Below are 16715 nucleotides of genomic sequence, written 5' to 3'. Positions count from 1 at the left end.
AGTCCAACATATTTGCAGTAATATGTCAGAGCCTTTTACGGTTTATTTCCCTTCAATTAATCTGTGGAAACAGTTAATCAAGGCTAGTACTGACTGGAGACAGACTTTTTTCAGATTAAAATTGATCAAGATTTCCTTGTGATTTTCAAGACTTACTCCAGTAATTTTCAGCAAAAAAAAAAAAAAAAGGTTTTAAGCTGTACTTAAAAAAAAAAAAAAAAAAAAAAAAAAAAAAAAATTCTACTCCGTAATGGGATGAAGAAACGACATTTGAACATTTTTAGTTGCATTTGAAAGGATGAAGAGTTTTGAGGTATAATTTTTCAGGACAGTATTGTTATATTGTTTAACATTTGTTAAACTTTGTTAGCCAAGCTATTAAGATTGCACCAAAATGTTAATTTTATTATATATATATATATATATATATATATATATATATATATATATATATATATATATATATATATATATATATATATATATATATATATATATATATATATATATATAATCAGTTAAATAATTGCATACCATACTGCAAGGTGGAAACAAGCCATACGTTTATTTTGTCAAAGGTGTGCCAAAAGGTACATAACCTTCACTTTAACCAGTTAAAGTTTAAAGAAAGTTAGTGAATCTTGGGCTTTGTATTTTGATGGCAGTAAAAAGCAGATGCAGATCTGTAAACCAAATAATCTCTAAATCCAACACGTGAACTCTAATTTGTCTTTGTGTATATAAAGCAGACAGAGGCAAGCTACTTTCTGACAAAAGCTTTGTTCACTTTCTTTGCAATGAGAGATCACAAACAAAATCAAAGATGTAGTTGAAAGCAGCCAAACCACAATAGGGCGTTGATGTAATCAGTGGCGATGACTGTACGAAAATCAATCTTCATTCATTATGACATGCTCCAAAGAATCTCAGTATTCGCTTTTTTTCTTATTTACATTCTTACAGAGAAAGTTCCATTAAGAAATGTATGGAAACATTATGCCAATTTCAAAGAAAGCTCCATTTCAGAGGCACTAATGCAACCCAGATGCAGTTGGTCCACAATAATCTTTTCCATTTCCTCTATTATAATTCCTTCATATATTTTTCAACAGCAAGAACATGACCACCACACGTCAAAATAATCATCCCACTTCCAATCTAAATCTTGTAATGAAATGCAACCCTGGCCCGACTGGTACTTAAAGGTTATAGTGGTCAAATTTGATCTGGAATAACAATTATGTCATTTGCGTGCTCTCCTGACCCTCCGGCAGCTCTAGGCTCTCACGTGGGCCGCCTTGTCTGCTTTTCCTTTTTAGAAAAACCCAGGAGCACTGAAAAGGAAACTTTTTTTCTTGAGGAGCACAAGCTTCTTGGGTATCAAGAAACGTATGTGGAACTATCAGTCATCTTCAAGGTCTTCAGTCCCTCAGGACCTCTGAAGAGTTTCAACATGTTAACCTCTAGAGGATGAAGGTGGCCATTGATGATCATGAAAGGAAGTGGTCCTCCAAGGTCACAGGACACCAACTCTTGCAGCGTCCCAGAACGGATGGTCTGGTCCTTGGCTCCGATCCAAGCCAGACCAACACAGACTCTAGGCGTTTCTCAATGTCAAGGATGCTTCCTTGGTTGGACTGATCCTTCCAAGCCACTTCCTTCAGAGGCTAGGTGAGACTCCTCTTTAGCATACGGAGAACACGTACAGTATTGTTCAAAATAATAGCAGTACAATGTGACTAACCAGAATAATCAAGGTTTTTTGTATATTTTTTTTATTGCTACGTGGCAAACAAGTTACCAGTAGGTTCAGTAGATTCTCAGAAAACAAATGAGACCCAGCATTCATGATATGCACGCTCTTAAGGCTGTGCAATTGGGCAAATAGTTGAATTAGTTGAAAGGGGTGTGTTCAAAAAAATAGCAGTGTGGCATTCAATCACTGAGGTCATCAATTTTGTGAAGAAACAGGTGTGAATCAGGTGGCCCCTATTTAAGGATGAAGCCAACACTTGTTGAACATGCATTTGAAAGCTGAGGAAAATGGGTCGTTCAAGACATTGTTCAGAAGAACAGCGTACTTTGATTAAAAAGTTGATTAGAGAGGGGAAAACCTATAAAGAGGTGCAAAAAATGATAGGCTGTTCAGCTAAAATGATCTCCAATGCCTTAAAATGGAGAGCAAAACCAGAGAGACGTGGAAGAAAACGGAAGACAACCATCAAAATGGATAGAAGAATAACCAGAATGGCAAAGGCTCAGCCAATGATCACCTCCAGGATGATCAAAGACAGTCTGGAGTTACCTGTAAGTACTGTGACAGTTAGAAGACGTCTGTGTGAAGCTAATCTATTTTCAAGAATCCCCCGCAAAGTCCCTCTGTTAAAAAAAAGGCATGTGCAGAAGAGGTTACAATTTGCCAAAGAACACATCAACTGGCCTAAAGAGAAATGGAGGAACATTTTGTGGACTGATGAGAGTAAAATTGTTCTTTTTGGGTCCAAGGGCCACAGGCAGTTTGTGAGACGACCCCCAAACTCTGAATTCAAGCCACAGTACACAGTGAAGACAGTGAAGCATGGAGGTGCAAGCATCATGATATGGGCATGTTTCTCCTACTATGGTGTTGGGCCTATTTATCGCATACCAGGGATCATGGATCAGTTTGCATATGTTAAAATACTTGAAGAGGTCATGTTGCCCTATGCTGAAGAGGACATGCCCTTGAAATGGTTGTTTCAACAAGACAATGACCCAAAACACACTAGTAAACGGGCAAAGTCTTGGTTCCAAACCAACAAAATTAATGTTATGGAGTGGCCAGCCCAATCTCCAGACCTTAATCCAATTGAGAACTTGTGGGGTGATATCAAAAATGCTGTTTCTGAAGCAAAACCAAGAAATGTGAATGAATTGTGGAATGTTGTTAAAGAATCATGGAGTGGAATAACAGCTGAGAGGTGCCACAAGTTGGTTGACTCCATGCCACACAGATGTCAAGCAGTTTTAAAAAACTGTGGTCATACAACTAAATATTAGTTTAGTGATTCACAGGATTGCTAAATCCCAGAAAAAAAAAATGTTTGTACAAAATAGTTTTGAGTTTGTACAGTCAAAGGTAGACACTGCTATTTTTTTGAACACACCCCTTTCAACTAATTGCCCAATTGCACAGCCTTAAGAGCGTGCATATCATGAATGCTGGGTCTTGTTTGTTTTCTGACAATCTACTGAACCTACTGGTAACTTGTTTGCCACGTAGCAATAAAAAATATACTAAAAACCTTGATTATTCTGGTTAGTCACATTGTACTGCTATTATTTTGAACAATACTGTAAATGGAACAGGCTAGCAAGTGCACGTAATTGCGTCATTACGTCAGTGAAAAGGTCCGTTTGAATAACGCTATTTGGACAACTTAACTAGTTATTTATAAAAGAAATGCCGTTGACGGAACCAATTGTTAAATGACAGGTCCGGTTCAGTTAACCATTTGTATTTGTATAATTTACAATATCAATACGGTAGTAATTTATACTGGCATTTAAACGTCAAACTTTGCTTATATTTACTACAGTTATAACAAATGTTTGGTAACGTAAATAAAAACCGTTAACGCTCCGACTACGTTAACGTTCGACATTTTTGAATTTTTGAATTTTTTTTAATGTTAGATAGCAAAGCTGCCCGCGTAGGATTGTGGGTGATTTGAGAGCGCAAAGGATACACATATGCATCCTTTCTTGTGTATGGGATATTCTTTGAACGAAGGACTCAGTCCTTGGTTGAAATTCCGAGGATCCTCGACATTGGAACAGTCCTTCGACGGATGTCGATGACGTAGCATCCTCGAAATACTGGCTTCCAAAGATCCTTCCTTGACATTGAGAAACACCTTCTGTCTTCAGTCATTGCTGCATTGAATGAAAGAATAGGACAAACTGTGAACGATCACAAAGCTCTTCAATCAAATCTAATCCAATTTTACGTCAATGCTTCCCAGTGTCTCAAGTCGGCCAGACATCAGATTGTTCAACCACAGAGTTAACAGACGATTTCATGCAATACAGAAAGGTCTGCAAGAGTAACATACCCAGTTCCTGACCCCGATCCCGTCCGTTCAGTAGTATCTCTAAGAGTTGCTCAGCTGCCTGAGCAACAGTCATGTACCTGGGAGGCTCGTAAATCTTTTGACCCCTGGAAAGAGAGAGGGTTGGTAAACTTTAAGGTGAGCAGATGTATCTGATGTCTTCCATTAATCTGTCTGCATCCTTGACAGTGTCGAAATTAGTTAATGCACAGGTTGCAGGTGGTCCCAGAACACTGAGCAAGTAGGTGACCATTAATGCAATTTACAATTGAGCTTTAAAGTTGAATACTCTGCATGCTTAAGGTACATTAGCTTTTAACGGACCATCGGTCTGTCTTTAATGGAATCAGTCAACTTAAGGAAGTTGGAGACATGCTTTGAATTTTTTGGGGGGCCATTTCCCCCTCCCTGCAGTGAAGGGCACCAACCTCCCTGGACAAACATCTGACTGTGACCAAAATCATGCAGCATATGGATATTCCATTTCCAAGTAATGGTATAGCAGTGCCAATAAATCTGGGAGACATTAACACACTTTCCAGCCTTAAACAGGGAGCACGCACCAGGCCCAATGCTCGTCTCCTTATAGCATACATAGTGGAACACTAAAACCCATTTGGGGTTTATGTGGATTGGATATAAAATTACACAAAGTGTGTGACCAAGGAGGGAGATAATTATAGGACACCACGGAGAGAGCAAAGAGTTAACAACCATCTTCTACGATGAAAAATAATTCAACACCAGTGAAAGTTTTTCAGAAAGACTTCAAGTTCAAGTATGAAAGCAGTTGATGAAGTTCACTGTTGCCGATAAACATATTTCTGAAGGCTTCAGAAGGGAAAATTATACTGTGGCAGTTCTGGACGTGGCCCAGGGAAGGTCCATGATAACATATCATGCGTCCAAGTCAAACAAGCGCCCACGGTTTTTACTTTTGTTACTTGCAGATTGCATATATGTTAACTCAATGTCTGCTATAAACCACAAATCGACCCTCCTGGAAAAGCACCACAGACTAGATATAAATCAGCAGAACCCACTCAACCCCACAGAAAATCAGAAGTAGTAAGGGAATCTTACCTCATTAAATTCTTCAAGGACTGCTCTTTGACTTTGATATCTGCGAAACAAGGGAGTTGTACAAAACAATAAGCTTGGGTTTTATAAACTAGGCCTCTCTGGATGTTAACGTCACATCATAAATGGTAGGTCGCCCCTCCATCTGGAGCTGCTGACCCCACTCAGTCTGGAGCGCCAGTACATTTTCACACTACACCTGAGAGGGCTTCATATTGAGAACAAAGACAAATGTACAAATCATGACCAGTCATGTTCTCACACCATTTCTACACTGAAAGCTTCTTCATTAACCTCAAAATGTTTATAAATAACGGACCAATCAGATGAGACTTCAAGCCTAGAATTCAGCTACAATAAAATAGGACAATTTCTTAGTTTCCTACTTTCTTTATAAATGGAAATATGATATCAACACTGACTTTGCATGAATTTTAAAAGGCCAAAGAAAATGTATGTAAATCTACCCTTTTTTTACGTAAAAGCTTTGCAAAAGATTTAAAACAGACAAAATCCATAATCAATTAATGTTTAAAAAACAGCAAATTTATACAAAACTCGTAATTATATTTGTTTAAAAACCCCAGCAAATTCATTATTAATGATATTACTGAAAGAAAAAAAAAAACGGAACAAAAAACAGAAAATTAACAAATTCAAAATTAATTATTGATATTAGCAAAACAAAATCACTTTTATTTTTTTAGTTGGATAGAGAAAGATGTGGCTGGGGTAGCAGAGTACCGTATAAAAAATTAAAATGGAACAAGTTCAAGTTTGATGTGTAGACACTGTCAGACTTTTTGGAATTACATATCTCATTTTATTTTTGAATTAAATCTTAAAACACCAGCAAATAAATGAACTAATATTTGCCAGCTTGATGGATTGCCCACGTCTTGTTAGCAACGTTATGATGAATGGATGCAGTGTTTATTCCTTGTGTTTTGTCTGTGTGTGTGTGTGTGTGTGTGTGTGTGTGCTTTTGTTGTGTCTGCAGCTTATTGTATTAGATAAGCACTCTTGCGGCCAATGGTGGATGGGGAGGTGCCTGATGCCCGCCTTCCTCTGTTTGCTTTTGAATAATAAGGTTAATAACCCTGATCCCTCTCTTGCTCATTTTTGCCCTCGCTTTTGCTCTCTGACTTCTTAGCTGGAAAGCACCTGGGGACTCCCACCCCTCCCCCTCTGTCCCAACCCCTAACCAGTAGACTACTATTTTACCAACATTCATTACCAAAGCTGCCTTCCAACGGGAAATCCCACTGGTACTTTGGAAAACAGGGCTTTAAAACAGGAGTTGGCTGGAAATCTCCATGGCACACGGATATAAACATAAATTATTTGCGACGATCTGCCTTGGGGGGTACCAAAGCATTTGCAATGGTTCTAAGTTTAATGTGCGTCCCGAAGGGAAATGCCTATTTGACGGGACGTCAAAATACAGGGGTCGTCGCTTCTGGTTTTGACACATTCATAGTTACAATGACAGTTAAAGATGAAACAAATATACATGCATGGAAATTTGCTTGGGAATAGAGCCAAGGGACATGAGAACCTGCCAATTGTGATCAGACAGAAGGTTATATGATGTCATTAACAAAGACTCAAAGGAAGAGCTTACCCAGCAGGCACAGCGTGTGCAGGCCCATATCCCTGTTCTTCTTGATCTTATCATAGAAGCTCGTAGGTCTCCATGTGCCCATCCAAAACATAATGGACACAGTCTTCTTGAAGTTGTACAGCTTATGAAGAAAATGCAATCACATTCATACTCATTCACACTAGATCTTATTTTGCATTGGTCAGTGTGTTCACGAGTAACCAGTTCTGTTTATCCACCGACAAGGTGCTTCCTGTTATGCAGTAAGCATGACATCATTCTGAACACTAGAGTGCCGCACAGCTGAGACAACAAAGTGACATTACAGCAAGCAGACTTGTTACCAGTTACTTCAGGTCCTACAGACCATCTGAAGAATGTATTAGTGCGATATGAACAAACACATAGGGAGTGTTGAAGTACCAAGGGGTGTCCAATCCTGCTCCTGGAGGGTCAGTGTTCTGTAGAGTGCAACTCTAACGTACATGCCTGGAAGTTTCTAGTGAATCTGAAGACCTTGAGTAGCTGGTTCAAGGTGTGTTAAATTATGGTTGGAGCTAAACTCTGCAGGACAGTGACACTCCAGGAGCAGGTTAGGACACCCCTGACAAACTCCGTTTGTGAGTCCTAGATGAATGCCTTTTTGTTTATCTATAACAAATTCAGCAGTGGTGACTTAAAGGGGATGAAGAGAGTTTTTACGGGGCCCCTTAAACAAGATATTATATAAACAAACATACTAATTTGCTCTCGCGTTTTAGTTACATCAAATAAAATTGGAATGAGGGAACAAGTGTAGACTTGATTTACCTTAACAAGAGAATGGTTAATTAAACAGTATTGATTAAAGAGATTAACATTTGATTAAATGCAAACAATATAACTGAAGCATGCCCACAAACCAATTAGTTATGGGAACACATTTTTTGTTCGTATACATATTATCTATTTTTTCCTAAGTGTCATGTGCAGGGCTCTGCAGGTTTTTGCATGCTGATAGTCTAAGAAAAGAAGATGTTTTGAAAAATGTAGTTTGAACAATGTTGTTTTGGACCCCACTGACTGACTTTCATCGTTTGAACAAAAAGAGTTAAAATATCTTGAAGAAGAATGGACGTCAGTCAGGTTTGGAATGACACAAGGACAGAAGTTTCATTTCAGGGAAGTCGTGGTCTAGCGGTTAGAGAGTTTGAATCCTAACACTAGGGTTGTGGGTTCAAATCTCGGGCCGGCAATCATGACTTGAGGTGCACTTGAGCAAGGCATCGAAATCCCAAATGCTCCCTGGGTGCAGCAACATAAATGCTGCCCACTGCTCTGTGTGTGTGCACTTTGGATGGGTTAAATGAAGAGCACGGATTCTGAGTATGGGTCACCATACTTGGCTAAATGTCATGTCACTTTTCTGTGTGAAAGATCCATTTAAAGTTGGCACGAAATGAAAATTCACCTTACCTATCTCTAAATGCAAGCTGATCTTATTATTACCAACTGATTCATGCTATTTTTTTATAAAAAAAAATGTCACAATTCAATCTTCCAGTGAAATTATAGATTTCTCTTAAGTGATATATGCCGTATTTCTCCAATAATTTAGTCTGTTTAAACACCACCCTTTCTTACAATCTCCCGCAAGTTCCCATGCTACTTTTTTTGCTAATCCATTTCACTCGGGTGTATTGGTGCGTTCAAGTCCTCCTGGGAAGTTCGTACGCATGAGGTGGGAAGTCGTGCTTATGAAGGCATGTGCGTTCAAGTCACTTTCAACGGAGAAAGATGGCGGTGTACTTTCTCTTAATTAATAATACAAAAATACAGCAATGTTCTTAAACTCTTGTTCTAGAAAAGGAGAACAAATAAATGTCCATTAGGTATACTTCGTTTTTAATGTTTTAAATTAATTTATGAAGCCATTGCCAACTTTATTGTTACAAGTTGCATTGTTATATTATAATGGCATCATATTATGCGTCATTGATTAACTTACTGCGCTGTAAATAGAAAAGCCTGACAATATCACAGCTAAATACCTTTAAGTATTGTGTATTCCGCCATGTTAATCACTGACACGCCCCCCAACTCGTACAGATCGGGGCTTAAAGAAAATCCCGAGCTCCCCCACTGGTATTTACGATATTGTGTTGGCGTTCATGTGCATTCAACTCGTAAATACGATCTATACGAGATGACTTGAACGCACCATATGTCACAATGTGGAAGAAAATAGCTGTCGCTACGTTAATTTCATCGCAACATTTAAAATCGTCATTCCGAATTCATGACCTAGTCAGAAGAGATGCAGAGCAAAACCAAACCTTCTCATACAATCATTTGACTTTGGAAACAAAACAAAATCACATGTTTTTGGTAACAAAAACAACACACCACTGGGTGTAGAAAGTCTTGAGTCATTCTTTTTTGTGGCATCCCTGGTTTTTGATTGCTTCTAATTAGTGTGTCATGATCTACACCCAAACAGTAACTGCAAAGTGTGTGTTATCCTTCCAGATCCCTCTGTGGCTGAGAGCAGCAGCTGCAGTAGATGATTTAGTACCTTCTTTTCCAACCTAAATAATATCCTTTAGAAATGGCACCGCTGATCTCAGATCATCTGAAGATGCCTATCGTGAGTTTAGGGCGGCATCTGGGGCCTCTTGGTACATAAAGCTGCCCTGACAGGTCAATACAGGGGGCTGTTATTGATGGCCAGTTGCCTTCGTTGATAGACTCCGCTGGGACGCCTACGACACAAAGGCTGTAATGTCATTTGATTGTTTTCACGAGAGACTGGGGACGAATGACACACGATAGCGAAGTACGTTCTCTGGAAAGTATGTTGACAATGACACCATAGGGAAGCACTGAGTTAATGTGCGGCAGCATTACTGAATTTTCTGCCAAATTTTGGGAGCAAATATGGTCTACTGGTAATAGTGTAGCGATGTGTGAAAGCACAACTTGCACAGAAGTCACTTTCAAACCGAACTGCTTTCTATTGGTCAAAGTGGCGAAACTGCATGACCAATTTGGAAAAATTTTCGCCATTTGTAACATTCCCAATCTCTATTGACTGGATTTCGCCCGCAACTTTATCCTTACCTGCAATCCACAACAGCCCACCGCATTCATGATGGAAGCATTGTGAATAACGCCATACCGAATCCCATCATTCAATGCTCACAGAACCAGGTCAATGTGGGTCGTAGCTCTGGAGAAAAGAAACTGAGGTTCTTTCGTTCTTGAATATATCATTAAACTTGATTAAACCCACAGATTCTGAAGTGCATGAAAATGAGGAGTCAGACTCACGTCCCCCATCCACTATGTGGGTTTCAGTGGTTTGGCTGAAAAAACGCTGGAGCCAAACACCATGCAAAGCTCAACCGTGACTAGAAGCTGCCGAGACGGGAAAGTGCGGTGTAATTAGTTCATCTCTTCTGGAGCGTTTCCACAGTACCCATGCCTCAGACGTCCACGTCTGGTAAGACCCATAATGCTGCACCCCAGAGCTCTAGTTCTCAACCACTCTGTGGTTCTTCAGGCACTAATATCCTGAATAATAGGAAACATTTCCATTATTTATCTTCTGTTGGGCTGTAGAAAGTGTTTTTCCCCTTACACTTATGGTTTAAAGGGAAACTTATTTTGAGGAGTGCATGCTTTCAAGTGCACTTAATTGTTTTTGTGGGCATTATCTTATCTTCTTAGCCAAATAAGTTATAAGATAACATTTTCTCCAATTTCTCATATCATTTTTTCTTTATTCCTAATGAAATCTGACTCATATAGGCTAGTGATAAAGCTTTCCAATGCATCTCTGTATGTGTGGTTTTAGATTTTTTCTGATGAGTCATTGCACTTGTGGGATTGTGGCGTAAGTGAAGGCAAGTTATGGGTGAGTGAAAACAATGGCAACATATGAGGTGCATCATATGACAAATATGCATAGAAACCTCATATATGAAAGTTGACAAACTATACTGTTGATGGTTAATCCTCATTGACGGATATCTTAGTTCAGGACAAGTTTGCAGTTATAGTCACACATGGAATAAATCTGACTTTAATAGCAGAGACTGGCTGTAGATCTTGAAGTAGTTAGTTAGTCTTTCCCAAAAGGATAACCAACCACTAGAAACGCAACGTCACTGACATCACACAGGTTCGTTACCAGGTAGGGCAGAGACTAGAAGGTATTAATGTACAAATGTTTATTAGGTTTACAATAATCAGAACACTTAATACTAAAAATATACTTACCCAATCTGCCACATATATATATTGTGTTTAGACATTTTCAGTTGTTTTGGCACATATTTAGGTTATTGTGTCTTTGCGTGACTTATAATCGCCACACAGCTCACAAAACATTGGTTTAGAATGAAGTCTGGGCATTTAATGGGTAAACTCTCATTAACCTTAAAACTACATGTGCAGCCTTTACACAAGTACAGCCGTATTGTGTAATTCACAATGTACTATACTGTTTGCTGTTTATTTACTCTGTAAAGCCGTCAGTTTCACCCTCAAATTGCAGAGAAACTTTACGATGATAAATGTGCTCACAGTCTTATCCCAAATACCACATAATGCAGCTTTTCATGACTTTCTGTTTTGTTGATTTATGACTTTTGCAGCTTTTTCATAGGCCTCAACTATGACTTCTAATGTGTGTCGAGATACATCCATTGTACTTAATAACCACGGTTTAGCTGACCTTGAGCTTGACCTGGTTTATTTGTAGGTTAATATGCTGTGAATAAGGGTGAAGACCTTTTGTTACCCACAGCTGATACCTGTAATGAATGAACACAAAGTGCAGTCAAAGGTCCTTAATCTAAATATAAGGCTTACAAGATCTTAAAGCTCATAGACCATCTGGGCTCCACCACCAGTGAACTTGTAATGTGAAGCCAAACAAAGACATTTCTGGTTTTTCGGGTTGTTATGTGTTGGTTTGGCTGACACATAATTATTGAAATCTATTTGCTTTATTTGGGAGAGTAAAGTAGAGTGGCCAAGTCGCTCGGAGGCCATCTTGGTCATGCTCCTAGACAGCTATTTTCAAGCACAGCTCCTAAAAGAAAGTTTATATGGGTAATGCAAAGGTTTTGTTAGTGAAAACAAGCACTTTGTGACTGAACGCTTTCAAAAGAGGGACGCAAAGGTTTTCGGTGTAATGCAAAACATTTTTGAGTGATCGCAATTTTTTTGGTATAGCAAAAATTATTATTGAGAGCAAAGTTTCTCAGTGGAATGCAAAGATTTTGCCAGCAAATGCAGAGTTTTGTGGTATTTCCTGGGGTACGCAAAGGTTTTACACATGAACCCAAAGGTTTTCGTTGGAACACAAACATTTTTAGAGCAAGCACAAATATTTTGCGAATAAACCCACATTTTTTTTGGGGGGGCGCAAGCATTATTTTCAGGGGAAAGTTACAATTTCATGAGCAAATGTGTTTTTGCAAGAGAACACAAGGGTTTTGCAGGGAATGAAAGAAGTTTTGCAAAGAAACACGTCTTTCTTTAAGCTACACAAACATTTTTTGAAATATTTTTCAGATTTTTTACACCATGTCACTTTAGGTTCTACATTTTACTTTTTATATATATATATATATATATATATATATATATATATATATATATATATAACATCTTAGAGTAGTGTAAATAGAGATAGAAAATAAGTTTAAATATGTATGTATATTTGTATATATATTAGTACTACAAAAGCAAGTACTATGAGTAAGTTCTTTTGTCATACTGTATAGAGGTGCATTGTCATTTTTCTGCATACTGAGCTCTCGTTCTCTTGTCTAAAGTTGCAGACGAGGCGTTGTTGTTTACCTCAACTCCGACTGATTTGTTAAGCAGATTTCAGGCCGAGGTGTGTGTGAAAATGTATGACTCGCCTCGAGGCCTCTCCAGTGGAGATTCCTCACCATTTGTAAAGTGCAGAATGGACTCCGTCAGTCTTCATTGTGCCAGGCAGAATGGGTTCAGTGGAGGTTTGTTTGGATCTGGTGCTGTCCATTCCACTGCCAGCGCTGCTCGCTGCCTCCTAGCGGGTTGCCACGGCAACCGGACCAGGCCAGCATCTGAAAACAATTTGGATCTTAATGAGAATTTACTTTGCGCGAATGGTGGGAAAATTGGGGGTGGGAGAGTGCGAGCAAAAGCCGGGGTGTGCGGGGGTTGAAGGAAGAAAGCAATGAGTCGCCTGGATCTTGCATACTTGTCATATTTCTCAGTAAGACAAACTGGAGAACTGTCCTGATTTTTATCAAGGGGTCTTGTCTTATTTATAATCTTTCAGATGTGTTAGTGATGAAATTAGTTTCCGATCCTGAGTAGTAAACAGCTCGTTTCTCATCCACTAATTTCTAAATGCAGTGTTATGTAGTGCATCTCTTGATGTCTTGTGTGTGTATGAGGGGCATTCAGCTCTCCCATGAATGGGAAGGATGCCAGATTCTACTGGGATCCCCCCTTTGTACCCGTCTCCCTTTTCCCTGGTTTTGTTTGGGCCTAGTCAGCCAGTAGCAAATTGTCCCAGCAGAAAGGGCCAATCTGATTGGACTGTGGCGAGAGAGAGGGTCCTTACAAAAAAGTTTGTTGTGGCCAGGGTCTGCCCAGACCACCTCAGAGGACCTGGTGCCGCTAGAGGACCAGGGAGAAGGTTGAGACAGGCGTGAAGGGGAAGGAAATCAAGGTTTCTTTGGATCAATAAGTTCGAGCGCAGCTGTGACTCCTGATTTTGTTTTGGTGGGATCTAGTTGGGTGAATGTCACAAAAACATGTCCGGGTCACATTTTCCCCCAAATCAAGAGAAAGTTTGAAATTATGTAAGTTATATATATATATATATATACACATACATATATATGTGTGTGTGTGTGTATGTATGTATATGTCTGTATGTTATTTAAAATTGCATGCATGTATACATTTTTTTTTATATAAAATGTAATTAATTATTTATGATGATAATAATAACTTTAAAATATAATATTTCTAATTTTGCATACAGTGGGACTAAAGGTTGTAATTAATACAAAAGGTGGTTCAACAAAACACATTGGGTTTTTTTATTTTATTTTTTATATGCTGACATGTTGGTGTTATATCTTTCATTTGGATGTTATAATTTCCACTGAATAAATACAGTTAGCTTTCAGGCTATAAAGCAACAAAATGTGATTATTTTAATGGAGGGTGATTCTTTTCTATACCCTCTGTATGTGTGTGTATAAATTTGCTTAAATTCACTAGAAAAAGAAATCTAAATGGACATCTTTAAGGCAATTGTTGACAAACAGTAAGAGTTTAAAATGAATGTGAATGGATCATTTACTCTTGGAAGAATTTTTCGATTATAATGAGCCCTCTCACTTTTGATTGTGGACTTTAGATTCTAACTGAGCACAGTTTGAGACATTAAGAAACCTTTTAAAACTCTAAAGGATACAAATATCTAAATGTTCAGTTTAATCAGTGGTGTCTGGGAGAAACAGTTGAGATCATTGCTGCTTTTAGCTTCAGCTCGAGGTAATTCAGGTCATGGTTTTGAATTTATGTTTTGTTTTTACTTTGTCACTGTTTTATCTCAAGACTTGAAATACCAACACAGTCTTATCTGTGGACATAAAATACCAAGTCAAATTTTCTAAGTGATATAAACTATTAGCATATTTATCATCATAGTTTACATTCTCCCGCTATGCTTGTAACAGAAATGTCCAATTTATGATATTCAAACCAATGCAAAACCACCTGTTTAACCAGGCCTTCAAATATCTGATAATGCCTAGATCTGTTCAAATACACCAATAACAGGAAAACGACCATTTTTCCTATTCCAGTGCTCTGGGCATGAATATTCCCCCAGCGGCCTCTGCCTTCTCCCACGATTCTTGGTGGGAAGTCTCTGGTTCTTGCTTACGTCATCGCTGTGAGGCAGACGTGTCAAGGGAATACTGAATGATGCCTTTTTTGGGGTCTGTTGTGTTTTCACTCCCCATCTTTTCTCCATAACCCTCCCTCTGTAGGTTATACATAGCTGACAGCATGGAGCTCGGAATAGCAACTAATAACCAGTGGGACCAGAAAGAGAAAACGTCTGCTGATCCAAAATAGTATCCGTCTGCTTTGGATGCTATGGTTGTAAGTCATGTGACCAAGTAACACAGCTCTTACCTTCAAATCTTCCTGAGATGTTTCAACCTATGAGTTTGAAAGTCATAATGAGTTGATGTGGTTGGCCACATTTGGGTAATTTCAGCCAACTTCTAGTGTCAATGCAACAAAGTTAGGATTAAAAAAATACACTAAATCATTTCATCAATGTACACAATTACAACAAATATGACCAAAACCAATTCTATTTGTCCCTAATTTGGGAAGTCACGATTAATAAAATCTTGAGTTTCCTACTGGTTCATAACCCCTTAAATGACTTAAATTGCATAACTCAAAGGCAGCATTGGATTAGTATATCAGAAATGCAAACATGTTCAAATATATTAGTATTTTGGGAACTTTCAGCAACTTGAGTCATTTGAATTCAGCTCCAGTAACATCCAAAGTGTGAACAGACAAATCCTGCTTTAATCATACCTTGGGGAATAGTTAGAGACGTACCAAAATTCTTTGATGCATCAGGAATTAGATGCCTCAAAAAACTCTAGAGTCAAGAGTAATGGGCATACATTATTAAGGATATTCACCACGTGTAAAGAATGTAAGGTCATGAACACGATTGCAATTTTTTGTGTCAGTCTGGAAAAGACTAAAGTGACCAGGAAGAGCCGATGGAATGCTGTCCACTTCCAGTCAAGGGATGCACTAGTCACAATGAGTCACTTCCTCAGAATCTGACCTTTGTCCTATTGAGTGTGCCCTACAAATGTCATAGATATCGACACGTCCGACACAGAGTTTACCGATGTACGGATTCAAACAACAATGAGATGCCGTCAATGCCATGCCAAGTGCATACTTGGATTGTCAGGTCCAGGATGCTGCCTCAGCCACTGTTGGAAAGTCCCATTATAGTGTCAGAATGCTTCTTGATATATTAAGGCATATAGGGAAACTCCTGAGGAAATAGTGCTCACCTGATCTCGGCAACAAATCAATATTTGCTACTGCAAAACACAGGACTAAGTGGCACCATTTGGCAAAGCAACTGAGGCAGTGTGAGTGTGTATATGTGTGTGTGTGTGTGTGTGTGTCTTGTCCTGCCTGGAGAGCTCCTCTTAGCATTCTGTGTAGACTTCATTTCGCATGCAAAGCCCTAGTGTTCAGTCCATGCCTCTTGAATGAGCTCCTTTTGTGCAGTAATTGGAGATCGTTCTGTGCGGCTAACAAAGAGTTGCTGGCCTCTCTCGTCCCTCTCCTCTGCCCCACTCTCTATTTTCCTGCCATCTTTCTTTTTTCCCTGTTCTCCTCATTACGCCCCAGTCTCTTATCTCTTGTGTACCGTATTGCGTAAAGATCTTTCAAATCATCTGTTTACTATCTTTGGAGGTGGCCGTGTGGTAGCAAGCGCCTTTCGTCGCAATCTTAGCATTTATTGGATTGGTGTTCCATTTCTGTGGTGCGCCATTTCCCCATTTGCCTCAATCAACAGGCTTCTGCAATTTTCTGCATTTGGACGGAGCACAATTCCACAATCCCAGCTGACCAAACATGGGGAAAAGCAGAAGAATCCGTTTCGAGTTATGTTCAAATCCGTATCCGAACCTAACTTAATGTTTGTTTTGCAGTTTGTTTTGGATGTGATTTTAGAGTCCCAGACGTTGACGTTTTCTCTGTTGAAAATATATCTTTTTTTTTGGTACTGATTGGAACGCCAACCATGGAAAATCCACAAAGTACTCTCTGAAGTACCTTAAGAATAAATAAATACACTCTTGACAGTCATTATACCCATAGTA

The 16715-nt window shown here is 38.9% G+C and overlaps 1 protein-coding gene across 1 annotated transcript in view; it reads right to left on the bottom strand.

Annotated features, from left to right (window-relative positions):
• Positions 1 to 483: 483 nt before the first annotated feature.
• The window catches only part of dph5 (diphthamide biosynthesis 5), a 30064-nt gene continuing 13832 nt past the window's right edge, over positions 484 to 16715 (bottom strand). Inside the window, 7 exon segments of the mRNA XM_052538153.1 lie at positions 484 to 1597; positions 3897 to 3915; positions 4095 to 4198; positions 5175 to 5214; positions 6796 to 6916; positions 9874 to 9983; positions 10888 to 10960. Of these exon segments, the coding sequence (XP_052394113.1) occupies positions 1381 to 1597; positions 3897 to 3915; positions 4095 to 4198; positions 5175 to 5214; positions 6796 to 6916; positions 9874 to 9983; positions 10888 to 10960 (684 nt within the window). The 3' untranslated portion in view covers positions 484 to 1380.

Source organism: Carassius gibelio, chromosome A22 (genome assembly GCF_023724105.1).
Source record: "Carassius gibelio isolate Cgi1373 ecotype wild population from Czech Republic chromosome A22, carGib1.2-hapl.c, whole genome shotgun sequence".
NCBI classification, from domain to species: Eukaryota; Metazoa; Chordata; class Actinopteri; order Cypriniformes; family Cyprinidae; genus Carassius; species Carassius gibelio.
Note: the sequence above shows the minus strand (reverse complement) of the source record. Positions and strands in the feature narration are given on the sequence as shown.